A 27,670-nucleotide genomic window follows, 5' to 3' on the forward strand; every position below is an offset into this window, starting at 1 on the left:
GAAAAATGATTAGAACCAGGAAATTATCATTGATAGAATACTATTAACTGATATACAGACCTTATTTGAATTTTATCAGTTGTCCCACTAATATCTGTTTCCTAAGCCAGGTTCCAATCTAGGATTCGCATCCCACATCACAATTTGTTGTGTCTCCTTTAATCAAAGATGGTTCCTCAATCTGTCCTTGACTTGCATGATCTTGACACTTTGCTTTTTGGTAGAATGTCGCTCATTTGGGTTTGCCCAGTCTTTCTTCATGATTATGTATATAGAGGTATTGACTTTGGGGCAGAAATTGCAAGTGATAACATGTCCTGCTCAGGAAATCCACAATTTGTCCCTTGCCTGGTGCTTTTTTTTCTTCATTTTTATTGAGGTATAGTTAATATACACGGCAACACACCCTCACAGTGTATAACTTGGTAAGTTTGGATGTGTATACATTTGCTGGTACTTTGATCACTTGGTTAAGGTGGTGTCTCAGGTTTTTTCCACCACAAAGTTACTATTTAACCTTTGCAATTAATATCTTGGGGAAGGAACTCTGCAACTCTGTAAACCCGCTTCCCCCTCCACCAGTTTCGAAGTTTTGCCCAACATTTTTTTTTTTAGCATCCATGATTTTTGTCTTAATGTGCTGTCTGCCAAATGGGATTTTTAAAAAAATTTCCACTATTCCTTATTTATTTATTTACTGGAATTCTGGTCTAACTAAGGAAGAGCGGTCCCTTATCCACTTATATCCTCCCTTTCTTGAGGCTCCTGATACAGTATTAGCAAATGGAAAAATGCTAGACAATTGAGGATACTTGTCCTTTTTTACCTAACGATTAAATTTAATGATTTTAATTAGAAAAATGTATGTGTGGACAATCTCTCTGGCACTGTCTAGGCTACAGACGCCCAGAGCCCGGGGACCACGGGAGTGTCCTGTGCTCCTGGCGTTCTCGTACTCCTGGATTCCCGGCAATCCCCCGTGACCCGCTTCGTTCCCGGCGTTCCCCGCGCTCCCCTATTCCCGGCATTCCTCGCGCACCCCGTTCCCGGCGCTCCTCGCGGCAATCGCTCTCCGCGCGGCGAGCCCCGCCCACGGGCTACGACCGTTAGCGCGGCCACGACCTCGGCGTCTGGTCCCGCCCGCGCGGCCGCGCTATTGGGCTGCGCGCCGAGGCCGCGAGCGCCCTGCGCCGCCGATTGGTGGCCTCTGCAGCCCGCTCTGCGGTTTCCCCAATGCGAGGCGACCGCGCCCAGGGATTGGCCGCGCGCCGCCAAGGCCCGCCCTCCGCTCGCCCGCGCGGCAGGCGGGTCCCGCCGACCGGGGAGAGCCTGGGTGGCCTTTCTGGTTGGCGGTGGCGGTCGGCCGTGAGGGTCTCCCTATTGTGGTCGGGCTGCGGGCAGCTCGGGCAGGCCGCGGGCGCCGGAGGTAGGTGCGGGGCGCGAGGGGCGCCCCGCGGGCCGGGCGGGCGCTGCGGCCTGCGCGAGGGTGCGTCCTTACCCTCTCAGGCGGAGGGCCGCAGGCCCGGGCGGCACGGCGGGGCGGGGCGGGGCGGGGCGGGGCGGGTGGGCGTGGGGCGGGCAAGGCCACGCGGGCTCGGCCTTTGTGAAGCTCTGTGGCCCGCGGTCCTGGGAGAGCGCTGGACTGGGGTTCCGCCCGGCGGGGGGTGGAAGGGGAAGTGGGACGGTGGGGGACTTCGGCTGGGGGGCGGGCCGCCACTGGTCGCTTTCCGCCCGTGTTAACAGCCCGAGTATAAAGAAACACCCCTCTCCTTGTGGGTCCGAAGCCGTAGCATCGCTTTCAGGCGGGAAAGGTATGAACATGGTAGTGTTCGCTTACGACCCTGCAGGAAACCTGAGAAGTCGCCCAAATCTTTTCCTGCGCTAAATGCTCTTGGATTGAGTATCACGTTGATAATCGGGATGTGGTTTTGTTGTAACAGCGGTCGTGGTAGAAATAAATGTACTGTGGCAACCTGTTGACAGTGATACCTGTCAAGTATGCTCTGATGGACTTGGGTTGCTTATGGTAGGAATTTGATTTACCGTTTTTGCATGCTTGCATGTACCTTGTTACCTGATGCTCGGCAGTCCAGTCTCGCGCTGGTGACTGCGAGGCCAACCACTAGGACGGGACCCTCTGTTTCCTGGCAGCAGATTGGACTTTTCAGTCACCGGGCTATGGGCAACCCCGACACAGGGCTTCACTCACCCAAGGGAGTAAATGGCCAGTCGATGGTGCTGCCTGTGAATACAGGATGTGAAGCCCGTTGGAGGATGACAAAAGGAACGGATGAGGTCATGTTGCTGCTGGGTTGGGCGGGAAGCCACGGTAGGAGAGGCTTGACCTAAAGGCCGCAGCCACAGTTGTACTATCACAGTCGGTGCCTCTGTCAGCCCAGTAAGTGGGCTCCCAGTGAAGAAGGGTGCTGTCCCAGTGCGTTGGTTTTGCCCCTGGGGCAGGGGTTCAGGGAAGCCTGCTGTGAGCGAGTCTGCTGCTGGCTTACCATCCCGCTTGGCAAGCAAGGTTTGCATCCCTGTGTTCAATCAGCTGAAGCAGTAGTGAGGCCAATGAACCATCCTTTGAACCCTCTATGGGCCAGGCACTGTGTGGGGCAGTTCCCAAATGTTGTTTTATAGTCTAACAGTGACCTTGGGGGTAGGAAACATCTGACTGGTTTGCCCAGTTGTGGCTTCTCTTGTGGTTGCCCTCTCCTGCTTGGTGATCTCATCCAGCTTCCTGGCTCCAATGCCGACTCTCCTTGACATCTCCAGCCCCAGCCCCAGCCTCCCACCTGCACTGCAGCCTCACCTCTCTAACTGCATCTTCTGCATCTCCATGTGTTCCTTTGCCGCCAAGTAGCCATGTCCAAACCCAAACCCCAGTCTTTACCCCCAAACACTGCTCATGCTGCGTTCACCACCTCAGTGCATGGCAGCTCGGTTCTGGAGTGTGAAGCCACATGGATTCCTCTAAGGCCTCCATGCAATCCTCAGGACCATTTCTCACCACCTCTGGCTCAACCCTGGTGAGCCTCTTAATTCTTTTTGTTGTCACCCTTTCCCCTCCCCGCAACACCCACCTAAAGTTTTTGGACATAAATAGTTCTTTTAAATTGCAAGAGAGTGTAGCCCTGACTGGTGTGGCTCAGTTGGTTGGACATCATCCTACGAAGCGAAAGGTCGCTGGTTCGATTCCTGCTGGTTCGATTCCTGATTCAGGCACATGCCTGTGTTGCAGGTTTGGTCCCTGGTGGGGGCACATGCAAGAGGCAACTGATCAATTTTTTCCTCATGTTGATGTTTCTCTGCCTCTCTTTTCCCTTTCTAAAAATAAATGAATAAATGAAATCTTTTAAATTGAGAGATAGTGTAAAATTGAGACAGTACAGACTGGAACTAGATTGCTTGGGTGGTAAAGCAGCTCCACCACTTTCTAGCTATGTGACCTTGAACAAGTTGCTTAACCTTTCAGTGCTGTGTGAGCACCAGCAACTGAAAATGCATAAAGTGCCCTGGCTGTGTGGCTCAGTGGATTGAGCGCCTCCCTATGAACCAAAAGGTTGCTAGTTTGATTCCCGGTCAGGACACATGCCTGGGTTGCTGGCCAGGTGCCCAGTTGGGGGCGAGAGAGAGGCAACTGATTGATGTGCTTCGTGCATATCATGTTTCTCTCCTCCTCTTCCCTCCTTTTCCCTTTCTCTAGAAATAAATAAATAAAATCTTTAAAAAAAGAGAAAATTCATAAAACGCCTAGAACAGGGCCCTGCTGAGAGTTGGCTGCCACTGCTATCCTTGGATCATGTGACCTCACTGCTTGGACCCTCCTGTTCAGTGGCCCATCTCAATTAAGAGTCAGAACTCAATTAAGGCCCTGGTCTTGCTTGCCCTGGTGACTTGGCCTCCTCTCATACCTCCTTGGTACACTGCTCTTACCTGCCACACCACACGCCTTCCCCAGGGCCTTTGTCCTCTGTGTGCTTGGAATGTCCCCTCCTCACACCCCACTGTCTACCTGGCTCACTCTCCTTACCTTCAGGTGGACACTGGCTGCGAGACCTTCCCGTCCACCCTTTCTGAAGCCGTCTCCCCTTCCCCAATTCTTTGTTTTCTCTCTGGCATTTCTCAGTTTTTCTTAGTTGTTACTTGAGCATCTCTCCTGCTAAAACGTGAGCTCTGGGGGGCAGGGATTTTGTCTGTTTGGTGTCCTCAGCGTCTAGGATAGTGTGTGTGCACCATTTGTAAGGTGTTCAACAAGTATTTGTTGATTGAGTAGAGACATCTTGCAGAGGGAAAGAAAGGAACTTGTCTACGATTGCCCCACTGTGGGGCTTTGCGCCGGGAGCTGCAGCCCTCTGGGGCCGGGCAGGTTTTCCTGATCTCCTAAGGGGTGCACACTTTCTCTCCAACCCCACCCTTTGTGCCTCTTCAAGGCTTCCATTCGTCAGTTACTATTATCTTTGCTTTGTGCTTTTACATGGCAGTTTCTTAGTCTTTTAACATGGTAGCAGGTGTTCCCCATCCTGTACTGCCATTTGTCTTCAATCCCCCCATCTCCTCATGTCTTCATTTTGCTTTTTTTTCTTTCTTTTTTTTAAGCCCCCAGAGTCACAGATTGGCTCTAGTTGGAGCCTGGGTAGACCTGCCAGGTGCTGACAGGTTTGGTCCTGGTCTAATCTGTGTTTTGTAGCACTGGGCATGCTGACCTGCCCATCCTTTTCTTAAAATGATCTTTTTTGGTTGCCAGGAGACTGGCCTTACTCCACTTGGTGTTCCTGGTGCCCCTCTGGCTGCAGCCTTCTCAGTGTTCACTGTGGTTCACTCTTCTCTCTGTCGTTATCTATTTGCTGCATTTCCTTCATCCTTAGCACCTTTGATGGAAACATCTCTGGGGAAGTATTGTGTTAAGTTACCATCGCACCAGAACAGTAAAGGACATCTTAGAATCTTGGAAATAGAGTGACAGCTCCATCCATGGTCATTGCCCTTCCAACTGTCCAGGTGGTGGGGACCTTGTCTCTTGTGTGTGGTAGTGCCTCCCTCAGAGTAGATGATCAGTGTTTGTTGGATGGATTGATTAAATCTAAAGAAGTCTCTGGTTTGTATGCTGTGTTACCTTCACAATACAACCACTATGCTCTGTCCCTTCACCGCAAACTTTTTAACATGTGATGTCTGCTGGCTCCTGTCTCTGCAGTCAGGCTGCCCCATGTGCACATATGGGCATGCATGTGCATATCTGCACCCGTGTGCATGGCATACTTGTGTGTTTGTGCATCTGTACAGTGTATGCGTGCCTGCATGTGCTTCTGCTCTGATGCCCGTGCCTCCTGCAGACCTCTGGGTTTGGGATTGCCCCCTGAGCTTTCCTTCTCAGCCTCATGTCAGCCCTCTTGTCCTGCTTCCTCTGGAGTGAGGCTTCTCAGAGTTGCATCCTCACCCCTCTTCTTGCTCTGTGTTCCCTCTCTGGATGGCCTCTCTCCTGTGGTTTTGATGACTACCACCTTGCTAAAACATTCTGGCCCCTTTTTCTGGGCCAGTCGCAGTTCCAGAGCTGTAGTCTCAGCACCTGTTGGACAGGAATGCCTGGAGGCTTCATCTGTTCCCCTCTGCGGGCTCCTGCCTAAATGCTGGCCTCCAGGAAAAAGCTGCGCTGGCTTTCAGTTCCCTCTTGTCTGTGCCCTCCACTTCTCCTTGGTTGGCAGAGCAGTCAGCTCTGTGTCTTCACTATTCTTCAAGGCCCCTGTCCCTCTTTCACGCCTTGGCCCTCTGGCTGAGAGGACTCCTGTGCCTTGGTTACAGGGACTGTGCCTGGTGCAGTGGTTAGTCTCTTTTCTCAAATAGGTATTGAACTGTGGCATGAGGGTCACCTCGCTCTCGGTGGCTCCTCATTGCCCCCAGGATGGAGCCAGGCTCCAGATGGCACTTAGAATTCCCTGGGCCTTGGCTTCAGCTGTCTCCTGTAGCTGCCCCACCAACCCTGGCCTGGCTCCCTTCCCACAGCCACCACCCCTTCCTCTACTGGGAACAGAACCACGCCACCTCTGGCGACTTCAGCACGCTGCATCACTGTCCCGGTCCACGTGCCACCTTGTGGGCCCAGGAGAGCCCTGGGGTCCAGGGTAGCAGAGCGCCTGGCCGTACCTCTGAGGCCCTGGTGCTGCAGAGTTGAGCTGAGGGTCTCGCGCTCACCCTCTGACTGACCCAGCCCTGGCAGGTGAGTAGATCGATGTTGCTCTAATGGCCGGAGGGAGACCGCACACCTTGTGTGTGTCCTGGAAAGGGCAGCCTCGCACCGTTTGCTTGCTTACCTGATAAGCCGAGGGGATGCTGTGGTGAAGTTCAGTGTAGGCTTTTAAAAAATCCTTTTGAGCCTTAAGATAATATTGTTTTTATGCTTCTGAAGTAGGGACTACAGTGGACATTTAATGAAATATTTAACTTTGGACTTATCATTTAGGTCTTGAAGGAAAAGGTAAAGGTAGTGTGTTTTAAAGCCTACAAGGTTCTCTTAGTATAATTTTCTTTACTGTGCTGTTAATAGCAGTTGACTCTTGGTACCAGGGAAGCAGAAGGTTTCTGTCACTTGTGACGATGTTTTTAAATCTCTTTGCAGGTAGAAGAAGAAAGGTGCCACTTTGGCACGAAGAGAGAGAATCGCTTAGTCGTCAGTCATTTAAGCTGAGTGCATTGTGATTTCCAATAATTGAGGCAGTGGTTCTAAAAGCTGTCTACATTAATGAAAAGAGCAATGTGGCCAGCTTGACTAAGCCGTCAGCGTGTGCAGCGCGGGCAGGACGGCACCGGGTCTCGACGGACTTGTGCATGTTAGCTGTATAGATTTATGTAAGGTTTTAAAAACTGGTCTTTTAAATAGTCTTAACTACTTTTACTATGGAGACATATGAGAGTCCCTCTCCTCTCCCGCGTGAGCCCGCAGGAGAAGCGGTGATGGAGAAACGTGCTTGCCCCCTCCAAGCGCTGCCCTGTGAACAGTCTCCACCACCTCCCCTGCAAACGTCCAGTGATGCAGAGGTAATGGACGTTGGCTCTGGTGGTGATGGACAGGCCGAACCCCCTGCTGAGGACCCACTCAACTTCTACGGAGCTTCTCTTCTCTCCAAAGGATCCTTCTCTAAAGCCCGCCTCCTCATAGACCCGAACTGTAGTGGCCACAGCCCACGCACCGCCCGGCACGCACCTGCGGTCCGGAAGTTCTCCCCTGACCTTAAGTTGCTTAAGGATGTAAAGATTAGCGTGAGCTTTACCGAGAGCTGCAGGAGTAAGGACAGGAAGGTGCTGTACACAGGAGTGGAGCGCGACACTCGTGCGGAGTGCGGTCTGGCCCTTAGCCCTGTCAGTGGAGACGTGCATGCTTGTCCCTTTGGTGGGAGTGTTGGTAATGGGGTAGGCATAGGGGGTGAGAGTGCTGATAAGAAGGATGAGGAAAATGAGCTGGATCAGGAAAAGAGAGTGGAGTATGCAGTGCTCGATGAGTTAGAAGATTTTACTGACAATTTGGAGCTAGATGAAGAAGGAGCAGGCGGGTTCACGGCTAAAGCAATCGTGCAAAGAGACAGAGTGGATGAAGAGGCCTTGAATTTCTCCTACGAGGTATGTCAGTGACCTCTCCTTTGGAGTGCCCTTAACAAAACCCAAAGAGAGGTGTTTGGGAACTGCAGCATCTTTTGAAAGCTGTTGTTGCAGAGGAAAAAAGCCCATATAAGGTGGGCTAACAATGTGGAAAAGAAACCAAGTTTTTTAACTTCAATGAAAAGTTTGGCTGACAGGCCTGCCTTGTACCTTTTATCCAACCTGAGTTGGAAGATGCTGCCGAGACGCGCTCCCTGATGGTGTGTGTGCCTGGGCCTAGCTTTTTGGCTTCATTTGTTGGTTTCATCCTGTTTGTTTTTTCAGATGATCACGCACCATAAAGGCACACCTAGGTCCCCTTGAGAGCGTCTCATTTCTCTGCTCACTCTCACTAGTGTCATTAAGCTTGCCCGTGGTGCAGGAATGTAGGTGCTGGGGCCGCGGTGTCTGAACAGTATGTCTTGCAGGACGATTTTGACAATGATGTCGATGCTCTTCTGGAAGAAGGCCTTTGTGCCCCCAAAAAGAGGAGAGTGGAGGAGAAATACGGAGGAGACAGCGACCATCCGTCTGATGGAGAGACGAGTGTGCAGCCGATGATGACCAAGATTAAAACAGTGCTCAAAAGTAAGTTGGCTGGTAAAAACGTAGTGAGTGTTTACAGGGCGGCAGAAGTGCAGCTTTGAGAGCCTTTGGGACACCAGGCAGCAGTCTGGGCATGCTTTTGAGGGCCAGGTAATCATGTCTGATGCAGGGGAAACAGACGACACGAGGATGCACCCGGAAGCAGTCCCACCCAGGTGCATATCATGCTGTGTGTTGTGGAAACCACACAGAGGTTGATGTCTTGCAGAGGAACTGGAGGGGCCTTCTGATAGGGTGGGGAGTGGACCCCTGAGGAGGGGATGTTACTGTGTTCTGGGAGATGACAAGACTGGCAACTAGTGTGTGTGGAGGCTGAGGCCAGAGGTGGTTGCTTAGCATAGTGGCAGGTGAAGGTTGAGGTTCAAGTTCTAGGCTCTTTCACCAGTGGGGGAAGCCATCAGAAGCATGGAGGTGTTGAGGGGAAAAAAAGGATGGTAGAATAAGTCTTATTGTAGCATTATTGCCCTCCATAAAAATGTTAAACCTAATGAAATGGTTTTTAAAAGAAGTCTAAAAATGTGTTATATTTTAAAAAGTAAAGGATACTGATACTTGGAAAAAAATGTATCTTTGTAGCTGGCTGTAAGAAGAAGCAGGCAGGTGTTGTTACACGGTGTTTGTGTAAAGGCACACCTCCTGTGGCTGCAGCACAGCCTGTGTACTTCAGGTGGGCAGGGTGGGAGCTCCTGTGGGACAGGTGGAGGCCTTCTGGAGGTGTAGACAGTAGGATATACACTTGGGACAGAGTGGAGAGCAGTGGGGAGATGTCCAGAATTTTGGTCGTGCGGTTCCTTTGCCAGTGCAGTGCCGGTCTGGGAGGACCCTGTCAGTTTCTGTCTGTCCTGGCAGCACCTGTGAGTGCCCAGGTTGAGATGTTGGGTTGGGCGGTTGGGCAGCAGAGAAGGGCTGAAGAGATACACAGGGACTCAGTGGGCAGATGGAAAATGGAGTGGGACCCCAGCACCAGGTCCCTGCCCAGCAAGGAGGGCCCTAGGACACGTCACGTTGAGGGGCAGGGTGCAGAAGATGATGAGGTGTGATGCGGTGGGGGGCAGATGGTATGCAGTTTCTGCTGGCTGTGGAGTGGACATGTCAGTGGTGGGCAGCATGTGTCTGCCCATGTCGGCTAGTGGTTGGAACAGGATCGGCATTGGGTTCATTAACTGCAGATGGTGATCTCCTTGGGTCTCAGCTTCTGAGAAGGGATTAGGGGGCAGTTCTCAACTCACCTTGATGCCTCTGGCAGGTTTGCTTTGTCCTCTTTCTGTGGTTTCAGCAACCTCATTCTGAGCAGGTAAAGCCGTGCCTGTCGTGAGCAGTGCACAGGTCAGCAGTATAGTATGCCTGACCATTCTGTCTGCCTTCATGGGCACAGCCTTTTTCTCTATAGCCCTTGCCACCTGGCAGCCTGCCTGGAAGTGGTGCCTCCCTCCTTGGAGTTGCAGCTTGGTCCTTGTGCTCGCAGACTGCATAGGTGCGGCCTGTGAGGTCTTCAGACGGCTGGGGCTGCTTTATGACCACTCGTCATAAATGTGTGGCCTGGATGCACCTGTGTCCCATGTTGTGCTTGGCTTGTATTTCATTTGCTTTTTCTCCTAACTTAGCCCAAAGCTGGTGTAATGCAGCAGCTTCCTGGCCCTGGCTCACCGGGGAAGAGTGCCTGACAGGGTTTCTGCACTTCTGACCTGTAGCACTTCCTCCCAGGGACTGTCCTGACTTCAGCTGTCCAGTGTCAGCCACCTGTGGTCGTCAGGCCTGGGGCCCTCCTTGCTGGGCAAGGACCTGGGGTACTGGGTACTGGGGTGCCACTCCCTTTTCCGTGAGAGTTGCTGGTGCTCTTTTCATCGTGCATATACTTTTGTAGATTTCATTTGCTTTTTTCCTTTTGTTTCTAAAATTTTTAACTTGATCACAGTACCTGAAAGAAAATTAAGTTTTAGTTGTCTTTGCCTTATGGTTTTCCCAGCAACTGGGTCTGGTGTCAAGTGGAGAACAAGTGTCGAGCTTTTCGTTAATGACTGCCTGTAAAGCAAGGAAGGGGTTGGTTGTAGTGCTTTAAAAGTAATTAGGTTTTTTCTAACTGGAAGTAGTATTTTACATGCTGGTGAGGGTTTTGCAGCTTAGGTACAATGAAGACTTGTCGCGTGGTCACAGGGAGTGGAGTTCAACAGGCATGACATGCAGTTTATTAGTGAAGCTTACCCAGCCCCTGGGGTGCCTCTGGCTACAGTCACGGCGGGAAGGTGAACAGTTGAGCGTCCGTGGCGCCCACCAGCTGTGGCAGCAGCAGCTGAGGCTCCTTCGTGCACCACATGCTGTCCTAGGCCAGGAGGACAGCAGTGAGCAAGGTAGACCCCTTCGCTGCCGTCCTGGAGGGACTTAAGAGTCCATCGGTTAAGCCAGATAAACCAGCACAGTGAGAGCGCAGTTTCATGCAGAGGAGGTGCTGGGAGCTGCCAAACAGCAGGCGGGGCTGGGGTAGGCTCTGGAGGGTGGGGCACTTCCCTACTTGCCTAGTTCTTAGGGCATCTTTTCAATATTTGATCCATTTTACCATTTTTGTCTGCCATATGTCATAATTTCTAAAAAGTCCCAACAGTTTTTGTGCTTTTCAAGTGCTTGAAGGATATTCTTCTGTGCAGGTCGTGGCCGCCCACCTACGGAACCACTGCCTGATGGGTGGATCATGACGTTCCATAACTCCGGCGTTCCCGTGTACCTGCACAGAGAGTCTCGGGTGGTCACCTGGTCCCGGCCGTACTTCTTGGGAACAGGAAGCATACGGGTAGGGGGTGCATCAGTCGTGAATGTAGTCTTGTAAATTCTCAGACAAGAACGTGCGTGTCTGCACCCATAGCATCATAGCCAAGCCGCGGCCGGTGACAGGATATTCAGACCTTTGGGGTCATTCCTGTAATCTGTTGCCATTTTATCACCCACAGAAACACGACCCTCCTCTGAGTAGCATCCCCTGTCTGCATTACAAGAAAATGAAGGACAACGAGGAAAGGGAGCAAAACAGTGAGCTCGCCCCTAGTGGGGAGGTGTCCCCTGTCAAGCCCCTCAGCCGATCTACAGAGCTGGAGTTCCCCCTGGAAGAGCCTGACTCCATGGGGGCCGAATTGGGGCCCCCAGATGAGAAGGACCCGCTGGGTGCTGAGGCTGCCCCTGGAGCCCTGGGGCAGGTGAAGGCCAAAGTTGAGGTGTGCAAAGATGAATCAGTTGGTAAGTTTCCAGAGGGATCTCTTTCCCCTTTGCTGCCTTGTACTGTCTGCAGGGATGCCACTACATTCCACCCTTCTGCTGAAGGCCATCTGTTCCTAGTTATATGTGTGAGGAAGGGACTGCTGGGGACCTCTGTCAACTCCTGCATGGTTGCCAAGGCTCCACGCCCTGTTTGGAGAACCTGCCTGGTCTCGGGCCCCTGTTCCAGGCCCCTGCTCCTGGGCTCTGCAGGGCCCACATGGCCAATGCTGCCATGGAGATGGCTATTGACAGTGGAGACCTTTTTTCTCTGGTCACGTTTATGTTCTTTCCTGAAGTCTTGCTTTTTTCAGTAGGATGTGTCCGTGAAGTGTTTTGATTTATCCTTATGCGCTCAGAGTGAGTTTCTTCAATCCACGGATTCAATGTTGGGAAACTTCCACTATTCTGTGGACATTTCACGCTTAAACCCTGCGATTGCTTTTTGGGTGTGTGTTGTACTTTTCACTCTCTCTTCTGTGTCTTTTAGTTTAGTTCTACCCATTGAAGTCTGAGTTGTCTCTTCAGTGATGGGAAACTATTTTAGCTCACCTGCTGAATCTTATTCAGAGAGGAGTTTGTGTTTTCAGGATTTCTGGTTGTCTGTCTTGCTGCCTGGCTTGTCTCGTAACTATTGCATGTGAGGAGCCCTAGAAGAGCTAGGGGAATGGCTTCTGGGGGCTGAGGAGAAGGAGCATGATGGGTGGGGCCTCAGGTATTTGGGGAAAGTGCAGAGTCTCACTGACCCCCCAGCTCCCAATGGATGAACCTCGGTCTCTCCTTAACCTGTCTGTCTGGTGTTGCCTCCCTTTTCATTCCAAGTTGGCTCCCTCTGTCTTCTGTTGGTGTTCTGGGGCTTTTCTCGGCAACCTAGCTAGAAGGGAGCTCTCCCTTTAAGGCAGTGGTTTATTTTTTATACCATCTTTTATGCACACATAAATGAATATGTCCCTGTTTTTTTTAAACACCTGCCTCTGACTTCTAACCTGAGTGCTTTGTGAGAGGTGACCACTGGTGCTTATTTCCAGACTTCTCTGAATTCATATGTAAGGAAATAACATAGTTTCAGTTTATAATTAAGTAGTACAAGTATATTGTTTTGTAGCCTTTTTTTAAAAAAAAAAGATTTTTATTTGTTTTCAGAGAGGGAGGAAGAGAGGGAGAGAAACATCATTGTGTGGTCGCCTCTTATGCACTTCCAGCTGGGGCCCTGGCCCACAACCCAGTCATGCCCCCTGACCGGGAACTGAACTGGTGACCCCTTGATTCGTAGGCTGGCACCCAGTCCACTGAGCCACACCAGCCAGGGTTTTAGCCTTTTGTTTTAAAAGGCTACATCTCAGTCTTTCTACATGGAACCCCTCCCTCCACCTTCTGCTGGCACTGCTCTTAGGGCTGGGCGTGAGCCACGGCACACTCTAGTGGTAGGAGGCAGATAGGAAATTAATGAGGCCATTGGGAACCTCTAGGAAGTATTGGGGAGAATGGGGTAGTAGGTGTGACAGTAAAAGTAGGTGGCCCCCGGGACCTCGCTGAATGGTGACGGGAGGGGTACTCAGTGGAGGCAAGGCACCTGGGGGAGCTGTGGGGCTGGGCCAGGGACTGGGTGGGTAGAGGAGTGATGAGTGCCAAGGCCTGAGCTGCCTGGGTGTGTTGCTGAATTTGGAGGCCGCCGGGGTGGCTGGAGCGGGGAGAGCGAGATGGACAGGGTGCGCAGCCCCCCTGACTGCTGTTGGCAGTGCTGCCTGTTTTTATACAGGGACCAAGGCCCTGAAGGCTGCCTGATTTTTCTTTTGTTTTTAATCTTTCTTCCATTAAAAAAAAAAAAATCCTTGTTCTTTCTCCAAATAAACTAAAAGAATGTCCCAGAAGTTTGTTCATAAGGACCTGCCATAAATACTTGAACTACTGGCTAAGTGATGGGACCTAATTCTTTAACTTTCTCGCGCTCGCAAAGGAACAGGGAAAGAGCAGTGGGGGTTGCAGGTGGGAGCTGTCTGACGGGTGGCTGACGCTGTCCAGCTCACTGGGCAGAGGAAATGACTTGACGTGGAAAACTAGTCATTTGGTCCTCTGGAACTCTTGTACAGATCTTGAGGAATTTCGGAACTACCTGGAGAAGCGCTTTGACTTTGAGCAAGTTACTGTGAAGAAATTCAGGACGTGGGCTGAGCGGCGGCAGTTTAACCGGGAAATGAAACGGAAGCAGGCCGAGTCTGAGCGGCCCATCCTGCCAGCCAATCAGAAGCTCATCACTCTGTCTGTGCAAGATGCGCCCACGAAGAAAGGTGAGTTGGGGCTTGTAAATTGTGACATTGGCAGACTGGTTATACTGTTAATTTTTCATTTGATCTTAAAATGTATACTTTGTGTGTGATTTGCATTTCAATTCAAAGCTTACGTTTACCCTGCAAATACACGTTCACAGCAGTGAGCCCCTAGCACAATGCCCTGGTAACTTGGGTGGGCCAGGTCCCGAGCGCTAGCTTATATGGGGTCCGCACAGTGTGGTTGAGATGGTCCTTCTTGTCAACAGAATTTGTCATTAATCCCAACGGGAAATCTGAGGTCTGCATCCTGCACGAGTACATGCAGCGTGTCCTCAAGGTCCGCCCTGTTTATAACTTCTTTGAATGTGGTAAGTTTGACCTTACCGTCTCAGTCCTAAGGTCACACACCTTACTTCAGTCCTGGCTGGGGAGGCAGGAGCTGGCTGTTAGCTGAGTTAGAAATGGACGGGAAGGGCAGGGAGAAGGGAGTTGCAGATAGGCAGCTCAGTTTTATAGAAACACGTCCAGTCTAAGGTCAGTGCCCTCTGCTTCCCCTCATTTGTCCACACCCTCTCCCTCATCTTCCTTTGTTCCTTGTTCTGAGGAAGGCCTCCTGCTGTCCCCGGGCTCCCCCAGGTGGATGAAGGGATTTCAGGCCTGCACTTCCCATCAACAGTCTCCTCTCCATCCTTGTCACACCTTTGTGAAAACCAATTTGTCTTCCCCTTCAAAGCCAGAACCTAGGAATTACTCACTGTTTTTCTTGTCATTTCTTTGACTCACTACATTTGTGCCTCCCTGCCCCTCACAGTCCTTGGTCTGTTTCTCGGACGTTGGTCCCTGTCCTTGGTGTGTCTGCCTCTGACCTTTTGTTTCCCTTCTGCCTCACTATCCCATGGTCCCCATTTTCTGAACTTTTCCAGGTGTGCTTCCTGCCTGCTGACCTCTCAGCCCCATCTCAGTATCTCAGGGCGTCCCCATGTCTCTGCCTGCTGGCAGCAGCCCTGACCCCACCTCGTCTGTTGGTGCGAGCAGATGGTGTGTGTGTGCATGCACGCTTTTAATGTCTTGGCAAGTGTGTTTTAAAACAGTGATTTTAATTTTAAGAGAACCCAAGTGAGCCTTTTGGTGCCTCGGTGACCATTGATGGTGTGACCTATGGATCTGGAACTGCAAGCAGCAAAAAACTGGCGAAGAATAAAGCTGGTAATGTGCCTGCTTGGGTTCAGAGCCCCAGCCTGCCTGCTCCTCCCCTTGTCTGGGGAGGGCTGAGCAGCAGCCCAAGTGGGAGGGGTGTGGGTGGGGAAATCCATTTTATTTATGTAATTATCTATTTTGATTTTTAAGAATTAAGTACTCTTTGGGAAAGATTCAGATACAGAACGTAAAACCTGAGAAATAAAAATAGAAGATCCCTTCTCTCTTCATTAGCAGCTGGGCCAAAATTTCCCACCCCTTCCCCCCCACTCCCAGAGCTGCCTGGGCTGTGCTAGGCATGTGTTGTATAGTAGGTTTGTGTTTAAAGCGAGCAGAGTGTGAGTATGCTGGAGATGGAAAACAGGGGAGTCCACATGCTGTTGGCATTTTCTTTGAGTGGTTTCAACATTTATGAGGACAATATCCTGAGTCCTTCAGACTCCACATTTAGGACTGCCACTCATTGAACACAGCACAGCAGATCAGTGAGAAAGCTTGTTTTCTGGTTAAGAGTCATTGCTCTTTTTGACCGTGTAGGTGCTGTTTGCTTTTGTGCCCAGCACTGGTAGTTAATGGCATACTTTTCCAGAAGCTGTTTGTTCCAGCGTCAGGGCTCTTTAGCGTCTTCTTAGGAGTGGAACACATTGCAGGGTGGGCATTGGGTGCATTCCAGGCTCTGGCACCCATGGGTTGATTCTTGAGGTTTCTGCCATTCCCATATTGTCCAGAGCAGCTCTGCGCCTTCGTAGTGTGAAGTATGTCAGTTTTATCCAAGTCTCACTAGGTCACCAGTCAGCGGGAGTGTTTTTACTCATGGGACTCAGCATTTCCCTTGTGTTGCTTTCCTTTGTTAGTGTCTGCTGAGGACAAGTTGGGTAATACATGATTGTCTGTCCTTCCTCTGTGAGGCTGTGCTGGGCTCACAGGCTCCACACCATTCTCCAGGAAGGCCTCTTGTCAAGTTTTGAGAAATTCTGCCAAAAGACTTTGCTCAACAGGCCGGGTGTTACCAAGGTCATGGAGCAGATAACCCAGAGCAGGGCCCAGCGTGGGGGGTGGAGACATCCTGGCAGCAGGGCGCTGCTGCACTGCTCCCCGTGTGCGGGGGTCCACTTCTGCCCAGACCCTGCTGCTGTCTGGACACCTACACTTGGATGTCTTGCAGGCACTACAACCCTACAGGGTCAGGCTGTTGCACACCTCGCCTCTCCCCGCCCCCCCCACCCCGCCCCCGCCCAGTGCCCCACTTTCCCCACCCCAGTGGTGAGTGGCAGCCTTGCTCACTCGAGCATCCATGCTTAGCATAGCTCTGTCCTGCAGATGCTTTACCCAGAGGATCCTTCCGGATCCGGCTGCATCTGCCTGCCACACTCGTGCACCCTGCTGAGTTTACTGTCCTCCCTACTCTGTCCAGGTTCCACTGAGCCATTTGCCTGTGTGTCACATGATTCCTCTGCCTGCAGATCTCCTCTCCCTAATCTGCTACAGTTGCCTCAGGGCACACGTCTCCTTTGCTTGGGATGTGCTCTTTTCCATCCTCTGCTGCTTCCTGGTGCCCTTTATCCCCATTGAGCCATGGGGTCCCTGGCCCCCCCTGCAGAGGAGCCTGTGTATAGCTTGCTCTGCAGTTGGGAAGCAGGCTGGGCCCAAGCCCTCATCCTCAGGGTTTTTCTTTTCATAGCACGAGCTACGCTGGAAATCCTCATCCCTGACTTTGTTAAACAGACTTCCGAGGAGAAGCCCAAAGACAGTGAAGAGCTTGAGGTGAGTGTCATGCCTCTGCCCTATGGGGCTGCGACCCCAGCGCAGCCTGCCCTGCCCTGTTAGTGCAGGCTGTGCCCAGTGGTTGAGTCAACCAGACTTCAGGCTGTGGTGGTTGCTTCTTTTTCATAAAAGGGGAAGGTTGCTTATCTTTGTGGAAGCAGGGGAAGAAGTGCCGATTGTGTCCGTTGTGACGTGTAGTTGGTAGTAGGAAGTTACGTGTGCGTGACACATGTATTTGGGAGTCCGTCAGCTTTTTTCAAAGATGGGGACGGACCTTTGAGGCGGAGCCAACAGCAGTTAGATTGTTCTTCATGTTAAGAACCACTTAAAACTCCTTGTGAACCTTTGTTTTTTTGGTATATTCTATGGTTTGTAACAAGGCTTCTCAAACTCTGAAGAATGCTTTTTTATAAAAGCTTTATTGATATATATTTTATATGCTATAAATTTTACCATTTTAAACTCAGTAGATAAGTGGATTTTTGTATACTCAGATTTGTGTGACCATCACAACAATCTAACCTAAGAATATTTTGGCAGTCACTCCCAGTGCTCCGCTTTCCCTAGCCCCTCAGTACCTGGAAACCACTAGTTTACTTGCTGTCTCTCTTGGTTTGCCAGTTCTGGACGTTTTGTAGAAATGGAATCACGTTACTTACGTTCCGTTGTGTGACTGGCTTCTTTGACTTAGCGTGCTTGAGAACATTTTCTTCTATCTACTCCTGGTTTACAGAGTTTTTGCCAAGAATAGATGTTGGGTTTTCTCAGATAGTTTTTCTGTTTCTTTTGAGATGATCATGTGGTTCTTGTCTTTTACTTTATTAATACGGTGATATACTACATTGGTGTTTTGAATGTTAAACCAACCTTGCATCCGGCATAAGTCCCACTTGGTCATGATGTACGGGGTATAGTCGTTTTTATGGGTTTCTGGGTTTGGCTCGCCAGTATTTTGGTTAGGACTTTTGTAGCTATGTTTATTTGCAGGGCATACTGATCTGTAGTTTTCTTAGGATGTTTTTGTCTGGTGTTGGTGTCAGGGTAATACTGGCCTCAAAGAATAAGTTGGAAAGTGTTCCTTCTTCCGTGTGTGGAGTAGTGTGTGAAGGATTGGTGTTCATTTTTGTAAACATTTGATAGAATTTACCTGTGAAACCATCAGGGCCTAGAGTTTTCTTTGAAGTTATTTAATGACTAGCTCAATCTTTTTACTTGTTATACATCTATTCAGATTTTTTATTTCTTCTTGAGCCACTTTTTTGGGACTTTTTGGGACAACGCCCCATCCATCGAGCCACCCAGCCAGGGCTTGAGTCTTTTTTCTCCTTGGTCAGTCTAACCAAAGTTTTATCAGTGGTGTTGATCTTTTCAAAGATCCAACTTGTGCTTTGTTTTGTTGGTTTTTCCTATTTTTTTAAATTCTCTCTTTGTGCTCCACCCTTTCTTGTGCTGGTTTTGGGTTTAGTTCCTTCAGTTCCTCCTTCTTTTATAGTGTCTCATGGTTAGGGTACTGGTGTGAGATTTTCTTACTGTATGTGGAGCTTACAGCTGTAAACTTTCTTCTGGGTGCCATTTCAGCTGCATCCCGTAAGCTTTACTGTGCTGTTTCTGTTTCCATTCATCTCAAAGTGTTTTTCTGATTTCCTTTGTAATTTCTTATTTGAACCCTTGGTTATTTTAGTTTACATAATGCATTTGTGACTTTTCCAAATTTCATTAGTTACTGATTTTTAACTTAATTCCATTGTGGTTTAAAAGCAGTGTGTATGATTTCAATCAATCCTTTCAAATTTATTTAGGCTTGTTTTGTGGCCTAACATACGGTCTGTCCTGGAGGATGTTCCAAATACACGTGAGAGGAGGGTATATTCTGCTGTTACTGGGTGGAGGAAACCAGATGTCTTTAGGACTAGGGTGGTGTGCACTGTTTTCTGCCTAGTTATTTAATCCGTTATTGTCAGCGGGCATTGAAGTCTCCAGCTGTTACTGTTGAATTGTTTATTTTTCCCTTCAGTTCTGTCAGTTTTTGCTTATGTACTTTGGGACTGTTGGTACATATGTTTGTGATATTTGATATAATAAGAAATATATGTTTGGTCTTTGACCTTGGTTCCTGGGGCAGAGCTAAAGTAATACAGTAAGTTATTTTTTGTCCCCAGTTCTTGAACTAGCTTCAGGTTGATAAAGGTGAATGAATGTCTTTTGTTACGTTTTTTTTTTTTTAAACTTTTTAAATTGTTTTTTTTAGAGAGAGAGAGAGAGAGAGAACAGTGATTTGTTGTCCCAGTTATTTATGTATTCAGTGGTTGATTCTTGTATGTGCCCTGGCTGGGGATCGAACCTATAACCTTGGCTCATCAGGATGACGCTTTGACTGACCGAGCTGCCTGGCCAACGATATTGTTCTTACTATTCCCCTTTCTACCACAGTGGAGTTTATTTATGTTAGTGAAGTGACTTGGAAAGACCCTAAGGATTGGGGGGGGGCACTGGTTGCCAGGGGAACCTACATTTAATTAGAGGGTTGGAATTTTTCAGCCCCACCCTTCATTCCACCCCCAATTTCCAGCCATGGGGGTAAAAGGGCTGGAGGCTGCCTGTGTTCATCACTCATGGCCAATGGTGTAATCAAGTGTGCCTCTGTAGTGAAGCCTCCATAAAAAACCCCAGCCAGTGTTGTTTAGGAGCCTCTGGGCTGGTGAACTCATGGAGACGGAGGACGAGTGTGCGCTTGAAGAGGGCGTGGGGGCTCTGTGTCCCTGCCCTTACCCCGTCCTTTGCCCTGTGCCAATAGTTTTCAACTGGAGTGCTGCAGAGTTTTTAAAACATTCAGTACCTTACTATTTAGTCAGGGCACTGACCACTCTTCCCATAGGTTGTCAAATTAAAAAATGACAACAGTCAACACAACAGTAGCCATCCACAACAAAAACCTATCTTTTGGTCAGATTGGCAAACATTTTTTGGTGTGCCACAGAATTTTAGTAATTAGTTTATGCATGCCTTGAAAGGAAGAAGGTCGGACATTGTTGGAATAGGACACTGCAGGTAGTTTGCAGTTTCTAGCAATTGGTCTGTTTTATCTAAATGTTTGAGTTTAGGGGTGTTGGGTTCTCTGTGTGCTCCCTCGTGGTCCTTCCCTGTCTGTTGGGCACCAGTCTCCTGGCTGTCCTGTGCTGTGCTCAGGGGGTCCCTTCTGTCCTTTGCCTTGTGCTGCCTTGAGCAGGAGCCCCCACACTCCCCTGGCCGGTTAACCACCAGCTACCTGGTCGTTGTGGTATGGGCCTTTGCCAAGGCCTTTGGGTATTTTGGGGCTTCTGAGCACGTAGCGCACGTGTGTATCGGCCTCAGCTCTGGCAGGGAGAAATCTGGAGCCTGTAGGGTACGTTGGTTCTCCTCCTGCTTGGCCTGATTACAGGGCCACAGCCCAGGTGCTAGCTACTGGTTAGAGAATTTCACAGGGTGAATGAAAACCGGACATTGCTGATGGGTTGGCCACCTAGCCAGCCATTAGGGATGGGTCCAGGGCCTGGGCCTGACTTCTTGGGAGTAACTTTTCCTGGAAACTGATCTATACTGATGTGGGCGCTTGAGAGTGGAGACGTCTTGTGGGCACCTGTTGGAATACAAGTAGCCAAATGATAGCAAGAGGATTTCCTGCTCATAGAATTAGCAGTACTCTTCAGAAACAGTGCCTTCCTCTCCTTGACCCAGTCACAGTGAGCTTGCCTCCTCACTGAAGCAGGCAGAGGCGGGGGCACCCACCGCCCTGCTCAGAGCAGCTGTTCCAGGTGTTCTTATAAGAAGGGGGCGGTGGAGAGAACACCATGTGGAGACGGGAGTTTTGCTGCCACAAGCCAAGGAAAGCTTGGGGCCACCAGAAGCTGGACAAGTCAGGGAAGGATTGTCCCTGAGAGGCGTTAGGAGCAGGGCCCCACTGACACCTTGACTTTTGGACTTGTGGCTTCCGAAATTGGAGAAAAGAAATTTCTGTTGCTTTATGCCACCCAGTTTGTGTACTTTGTTATGGCAGCCCCAGAAGACTGCAGCCCCCACTGGGAGGGGGGCCGTGCTCCTGGGTGGCTTCCTGCATTTACTCCTGCCTGGCATGTCGCTGTTGTGCAGGACTTACCTTTTTCCCCTTACCTGGTGAAGTGGTTTCCCGTTAACGTTTCGTAACCTTTCTGTTCCTTGATCAAAATGGTCAGTTTTACATCCAGGATGACTTTGTGTTTGAGACGAGAGCCTGGCCTGGCCCTTTGCAGCCTTCAGGGAGAACGGCTGATGGAGAGTGCAGCTTTTGTCGGCTTGCCCCTCTCTTCTGTAATCTCACAGTGATCTGCAAGTGTTTCTTCGAAGGTGGTTTATCTTGAGATTTCTTATGAATTGTGTGAAATCTAAAGATCAGATGCAGAAAAGGCCCCCTAGGCTGGCTGGCTGTGTGGCCCAGCCCTTGGCCGCACCCAGGTCTCTCAGCCCGTCGTCGGCGCTCTCTTCAGCTGGGTTCAGCGCGGCTCTTTGTCTGTGTCTTGGAGGGCCAGCTGGACAGTGGAGAGGGGTGTGAGGTGCTCCCTGAGGCAGTGAGGGAGCATGGGAGCAGCTCTGCAGGGCCAGCACTTAGGAGTGGCTGCTTTGTTTTATAGTATTTTAACCATATCAGCATCGAGGACTCGCGGGTGTATGAGCTGACCAGCAAGGCCGGACTGTTGTCTCCCTATCAGATCCTTCATGAGTGCCTTAAACGGTAGGTGGGGGCTTCCCATCCTGAGTCAGGTTGTGGGGACTTCTTTCTGGGTGCCCAGCATCCTTACTGGCTGTTTATCCTGGCTTAAGAGGCCATGCTAAAGGCTGAGCCATTGCAAGTATTCTCTGCAGGCACAGAGGCCCCCCTGCCTGGCGGTCTGTCAGAACCCTGTGGGATGGGATTGGGTGTACTTGGAGAACCTCACCCTCTTCAGCTAGAAGCACTTTTTGGGAAAAGGGTTGGCATTGTCTTCAGAGAGCCCTTAAAGAACTCTCTGGGAGCAGCTATTTCCTCCTCCTCAGCTGATGTCAACCACTATCTTTGTTTTCTCTTAAAGAAACCATGGAATGGGTGACACTTCCATCAAGTTTGAAGTGGTTCCTGGTAAAAACCAGAAGAGTGAATATGTCATGGCGTGCGGCAAGCACACAGTGCGCGGCTGGTGTAAGGACCCCCCCCCCCCCCCCGCCCCCCGCCCCTTCCACCGCTGGCCATGTGGCCAGATGACCGCTGCGGGTGTTGCCTTGTTGGCACCCCTCAGTGTGGTCTCTCTGGGAGTTTCGAGCCCCTGAGGCTTGGTCCGGGGCCACTGCCCTACCATTGCTCCTGAGCTCCGACCATGTGCACTGACTGTGTCCAATGGGGTCCGCCAGCATCTCGCGTTGACATCTGAAACACAGCTAGCCTGAGACTTGGCTGTGGTAGTCCTCTCTCTATGCTGCCTCTCTCCTGGCCCCTCTGCCCGTAGCAGGTCTTGGTCCCTGTGGCATCGGGGGACGTCCTGCTCAATTGGTGGCAGAGCCTCCGGCTAGCCACGCTCTGCATCTCTGTGCTGGGCGTGCGCTGCCCCTCTGCCTTCTGGTCTGTGTGTGCTACCTGTGCTCTTTACCTAATTGGAGTGTTGAAGTAACCGCTTCTCAAAATATTTTAAAAGGAAACTTTGTATAACTACCATAAGCACAAAACCAGTGCTGTATAAATTAGCAGGTATGCACGAGTTGACCCTGGGAAAATTGCAGGGCCACATTGAGACCTGGTGTGTCCTGCACTCCAGGAGACACCAGTCCCACTGAGAAGTGCTCCTGAGCAGATGGGCAGAGCGTGAAACGGAGGAGGGGTCCTGGTGTTAGGTCTCCCTCCTTCAAGCTGGAGGCCCTGTATAGAAGTGTGGCTTGCCTTGGCCTATTGAGCCAGAGTGCCCACTTAGTACCTGCTGTTCTCCAGGCCCACTCTGCATCCTGGCCCTGCCTTCCCTCTGTTTAGAAGCCTCCTCCAAAGCACACATACGCTTTCTGGAAACTCCTCCTATGGACCTTCTGGTGCCTGCTTCCAAAGAGCTTCAGGCCACATGCTTCACGATGTCTCATTGCTGCTTGTCTGTGTGCCTGAAAATGGGGGGGTTGTACTGGGAGGGAGGGCTCTTAAGACCTACCTTGGTCATGCCCTGGCCTTCTGGAGCCTCTGATGGGCTGTTCTATTAAGTGGGGTAGGGGTGGGTCCTGGTCCAGGGTTTGTGAGGTGCCAGTGCTCAGCTTGGTAGAGAGCAGTTCTTCACCCCTTCCTGTAGAATGTGCCCTCAGCCAGGGTGGAGGGTGCAGGTGAGCTCCTTTTTAGGCAAGGTGGCTGCGTGGACAGCTGGATGTTTGTGACTCCTCTGTGTATCCTTTCCCTCTTCACAGGTAAAAATAAGAGAGTTGGGAAACAGTTAGCCTCTCAGAAAATCCTTCAGCTGCTGCACCCACATGTCAAGAACTGGGGGTCTTTACTGCGCATGTATGGCCGTGAAAGCAGCAAGATGGTCAAACAGGTAACAGAACCTCTCCCCCAGCCCTGGAGTCCCGCTATCATGGGGGACGGAGTCGAGCAGCTCTGCTCTTGTTCATGGCTGCCCCTCCTGGGCTGTCTGCTGGGCTATGTCTGTGACTTTTTGGGGGTGGGGATCTTTCCTGCCCAGAGGGCCTGGGCCTGGTGTGGCAGTGTGGGGAGGGGACTGGAGCAGCAAGAGGTGCAGACAGTGAGTGCTGTCAGCCCGTCTTGAGTCCTTAGTCCAGTGACAAGAGCCCTTGTGCTAATTTGAGGCCACCCAGTGGCTGAGGGAGAGTGAGCACGCAAGGGCAACTCTTGGCAACAAACACAGTCACTGACCTTTAATTCAACAGTGTGTGTGTCATCTCTTTTGCTTCTGCTGCTTTTGCCAAGATCTTGAGATTTAAACCAATACCCTTAGGTTTGTGTGCTTTGTGGGTGGAGGGAATTACTGGGAGGTGAGTGTTTATTTTTTCCCTGATGTTTATAGAAAGTCTGTATTATCAGCACCCCAGTAAGTGGAGGGGTGGTCAGTGTAGCGGGTAGGAACTGCAGAGGGTGAGGAACATGCTGTGGACCCTCAGACTATTCCTGAAGATTCCCCTGTTCTGGGCATGACAAGGCGGGGTGAGGGAGGTGACAAGGGCCCCCAATGTGCTTAGGGGAACCTCAGGGTATGTGTTGTTGAGAAAACTTGGGTGCAATGCAGATGATGCTTACTGCGCCTTTTGTATATGCCTCCTTCTTTGCATCCTCTTGGGCTAAGATTGAGGGAGAGAGAGCCCGCTTTGTCCTTTCCTTTCCTAAGCTGGAGGGCAAGAGGTCCAGCCCAGGCCCAGCCCAGCATGGGGCTTTTGGAGGGCAGGTGGGGCCTGGCATCCCTGGTACGGCAATTGTCCTGAGAGATGGAAGGCCTTAGGACATTTTGATCTTGCGCTGAAAGTCTAGGGCATGCAGAGAGCTCAGTGACAGGCTAATGACCTCCCGGCCGAGGCATCTTCAGGCAGAGGGTTCTGGGCATAGTGAGTGCCTGGCTGACAGCTCTGTCTGAGGCCATGTCCAGCTTCCCTGTACCTGGGCAGGAGTGGAGACAGCTGGGTGCCAGGGTGCTTTTGTCCTGTGAAAAGAGGAGGTTGTGGCTTTCTGTTCACACTGAGGATGGGGCAGTGGGGTCAGCATGGACTGCACAGAATTCTCTGCACAGGTCGAGGGTGGGGCAGCTGGTGTGGGGCCAGGGCAGTCCCGAGACAGGCACTGTGCTCCCCAGGAGACCTCAGACAAGAGTGTGATTGAGCTGCAGCAGTATGCCAAGAAGAACAAGCCGAACTTGCACATCTTGAGCAAGCTGCAGGAGGAGATGAAGAGGCTGGCCGAGGAGAGGGTGAGCACAGGCCGTGGACCCTTCAACCCCTTGCCCCCAAGGCAGTGGGAGGGGGCTAAGCTGCACTGCACTGTGGCAGCTGTGGGGAGAAAGCTGTCCCCTAGGAACCTGTCACTAGCTTCTGACACCCTGGCAGTGTCCAGGCACCTGAAAAGCCCCAATCCTTCCACATTCGATTTGCTTGTCCTTGAGCTTCAGCATTTGTGATACTTGTGCTAAATCACTATCTTGTATCGTCAGCGAGCTGGCAGCCCCGACCTGTGAAGTGCCCAGCCGCTTGTGTGCTGACTCTGGGTCCCCACTCAGTGCTGGCTGTTTGAGGACAAGGACAGTGCACTGGCCAGGCAACCCCACCCCACCAACTCAGGGTCCTGAGGGTGACAGACTGCCATCCTGGATCTCTTCCTCTTGGAGTCCTCAGCAGTTCCGAGGGGGGTGTATGGCTCACAGAACAGTTAAATCGGGGTAGGGCTCAGTGTCCGTGCAGCTCTCTAAAGCCACCCACTCCGGGGGCCTCTGGGCTCAGACCTCATCAGCTGTGGGGTCAGCCTGGGCCTGAATAAACCCTGAAGGAGGTGTTGTCATTGTGGCTTTTTGGGTCCACGAGAGGCCTCACTCCTGCCCTCAGGTGGGGGTCGGGAGAGAAACCCACCCAGGTGGTATATCCCTAGTGGCTGTGACCTCCTTGGCCCTTCACTTTTTAGTGTGTCCTTATTCTCAGGGAATCACATGGTACTCTGCTGTTCAGGGTGACCCTCCCAGCCAGCCCCTTGTGCGGCCCACTTCCCTCCCTTCTGGCCTGAAGTTGCTGAGCAGGGGTGCCTTCCTGCTCCAGAGGCTGCCTGGTACCAGTCTACTGGGCTCACCCTACCCACCCACCTGTTCCCCTCGGGATTTTCTTGCCTGAAGTTGGGCTGCAGCAGGTTCTCACCTCACTGGTCTCCCTGACCTCGTTTTTCTAGGAGGAGACGCGGAAGAAGCCCAAGATGTCTATTGTGGCATCTGCCCAGCCTGGTGGTGAACCCCTGTGCACTGTGGACGTGTGAGGAGTAGCAGGCTGGGCATGGGGGCTGCCAGCTCTGCTGCCGGGGAGACCGTGCACCGCTCACTCTGCAGCCTCTGCCTCCAATCTAAGTTCCTCTCCTACAGCCACACATCTGAGGGGTGGGGCTCCAGTGCGTGGGGATAGCCAGGGCCACGTACTGTACCATACTGTACCGTACCACTTCGTTGGGGGCCACCCACAGGTCTGAGTGGACATGTTAAAACATCAACTCAGACTGCCCGCACAGGTGGAAGCTGAGCTTGGAGATGCTCTGCTGTGTGGACTTACTGCAGACTGGTTTTATGAAGGTTTTCATGAGTTTTAGTACATAACCTGCACTGACAAGAAACAGTAGTTGATGGCAAGATGAAATGAGAAAGCGATGGTCGGGTCACATGGCGCCCTGTGCCTGGGACTCGCGTGTGCCCAAGGGGCCTGGTGAGAAGGCTCATGCGAGCAGCCCTCCCCTTCCTGCCTCCTCTGTTCCCCTTTCTCTGAAAATGTTGTAACAGGAGTGAGCATTTCGGACTGTTTTGGTTTAAAATAAACACAATTTTAGCATCAGAACTATTTTTCAGAGATTGCAGGCAAATCAAGGTGATTTATTCAGCCAGTGTGAGCCTCAGCCTGGCTTTTCGCCCAAGCCCTGAGCTGGGGTGTGGTCCATTTTTCTGCTTTTAATTTTTAACTTTGATTTTAGAGATAGAGAAACATCGATTTGTTGTTCCAGTTATTTATGCATTCTTTGGTTGATCCTTGTATGTGCCCTGACTGGGGATCTGATCTGCAACTTCGGTGTATCGGGATGACGCTCTTAACTGAGCTACCTGGCCAGGGCCTTCTGAGTATGTCTTAATGCCCTAAACACACACCTTCTCAGACATCAAGGCCCCTTATCTTCACTGGCCTCTGACAACTTTTTGCTAAAGACTTTTGCACAGTCAATTCCCTCTGTCCACATTTAATTTTTAAAGCTTTTACGATATTTTAGCATTTGGAAAGAAACAGTGCGTAGAAGATAGATTTGGAATTATGTAGCAGATATGAACAATTATGCATTTTAGCTCGTGGATTTATGTAAGAGGAAACAGGACCTTCAGTGCAACCCACTCTTGATCACGGACTGGCACTCCTCTCCGGAGGTGGTGCCAGCTCACGGACGGTGGCTTCACTGACTTCAGAGGCAGCTGCCTTGTGCAACGAGGCCTGGTGACCAGCTTACTCCTGACCAGCAGCCTGTGCTCTCCGGGTGGCCCCTGTGGACAAGTGCAGGGGTAGATGTGACCCTGGGTTGTCTCCATATGCAAGGCGGTAGTGGTGAACCATGTTTCCTGTCCCCAAGCACCTGTTCAGGGTGCCACATGCTCACGGTGCACTGCCAGATACAGGAGCCCAGCACAGGGTTGCACTGTTCACGTTGGGGTGTGCCTGTCCTCCACCACATCCCCTGCGGATGGTGTTTGCTTCCAGGAAGACGATGTTGGCCTTGTGGGCCACCCGGTGTATCCCTCCCTCAGCGCCTGTGTGACCAAGGTTGGCTTCTGTGTTGACCTTTATAAAACAGAATCCTCAGTCAAGTTGCTGTAATTACACACTTGCTTCTGTCTTGCCTCCTGTCTGCAGCTGTGAATAATCATTTGACCGTGACCGTTTGCCCTTAAAACAGGCAGATGTACCATTGTGAACCAAAGCTTTGTGCACGTGTTACTAGAAGTGGGTGAGCCTCACTGCGGCCCTCCCAAGTCTTTCCTCTGTCCTGTGTGTGGGTGCAAGTGTTGTGTGCACACAGCTGTACTGTGAGGGTGGAGGGCAAGGAGAGCCTCTGCTGATGCCACCACTGTCATGTACCTCCCAGGTGGCAGCTGGGCCAATGCTGTAACAGTGACCCTTGATTGGACACATAAAACAAAACTGACCAAAAGGTTCCGGCTGGTGTTTGTTTTTTTTTTTTTTCCTCCCTAACCATGGGAGATGGGGGGCCTGGT

At 51.1% G+C, this 27,670-nt stretch overlaps 1 protein-coding gene across 4 annotated transcripts; it reads left to right on the forward strand.

Moving 5' to 3' along the window:
• Window positions 1-1,273: 1,273 nt before the first annotated feature.
• Window positions 1,274-27,601, forward strand: DGCR8 (DGCR8 microprocessor complex subunit). 4 transcript variants are annotated; one of them, XM_053928709.2, is made up of 16 exons: window positions 1,291-1,426; window positions 1,744-1,811; window positions 6,001-6,214; window positions 6,614-7,611; window positions 8,058-8,217; window positions 10,878-11,020; window positions 11,178-11,460; window positions 13,569-13,766; window positions 14,015-14,116; window positions 14,856-14,954; window positions 16,627-16,709; window positions 21,353-21,453; window positions 21,791-21,897; window positions 23,133-23,260; window positions 24,527-24,640; window positions 25,603-27,601. In XM_053928709.2, exons 4-16 carry the CDS (start codon window positions 6,892-6,894, stop codon window positions 25,684-25,686), a joined length of 2,322 nt encoding a protein of 773 aa, XP_053784684.1. In that variant the 5' UTR covers window positions 1,291-1,426; window positions 1,744-1,811; window positions 6,001-6,214; window positions 6,614-6,891; the 3' UTR covers window positions 25,687-27,601. The 4 variants fall into 4 exon arrangements, with proteins under 4 accessions (XP_053784682.1, XP_053784683.1, XP_053784684.1 ...); XM_053928708.1 differs by lacking the exon at window positions 1,744-1,811 and having other exon boundaries at window positions 1,280-1,426; XM_053928710.2 differs by lacking the exon at window positions 6,001-6,214.
• The last annotated feature ends 69 nt before the right edge of the window (window positions 27,602-27,670 follow it).

The sequence above is a fragment of the Desmodus rotundus genome, chromosome 7 (genome assembly GCF_022682495.2).
Source record: "Desmodus rotundus isolate HL8 chromosome 7, HLdesRot8A.1, whole genome shotgun sequence".
Taxonomy (NCBI): domain Eukaryota; kingdom Metazoa; phylum Chordata; class Mammalia; order Chiroptera; family Phyllostomidae; genus Desmodus; species Desmodus rotundus.

Coding starts and splice junctions, on each gene's coding strand:
- DGCR8 (XM_053928707.1), top strand. CDS start 6,892: ATGGAGACATATGAGAGTCCCTCTCCTCTCCCGCGTGAGCCCGCAGGA. Junction 14,955..16,626: donor ACTGGCGAAGAATAAAGCTG/GTAATGTGCCTG, acceptor TTCTTTTCATAG/CACGAGCTACGCTGGAAATC. Junction 23,261..24,526: donor GCAGCAAGATGGTCAAACAG/GTAACAGAACCT, acceptor TGTGCTCCCCAG/GAGACCTCAGACAAGAGTGT.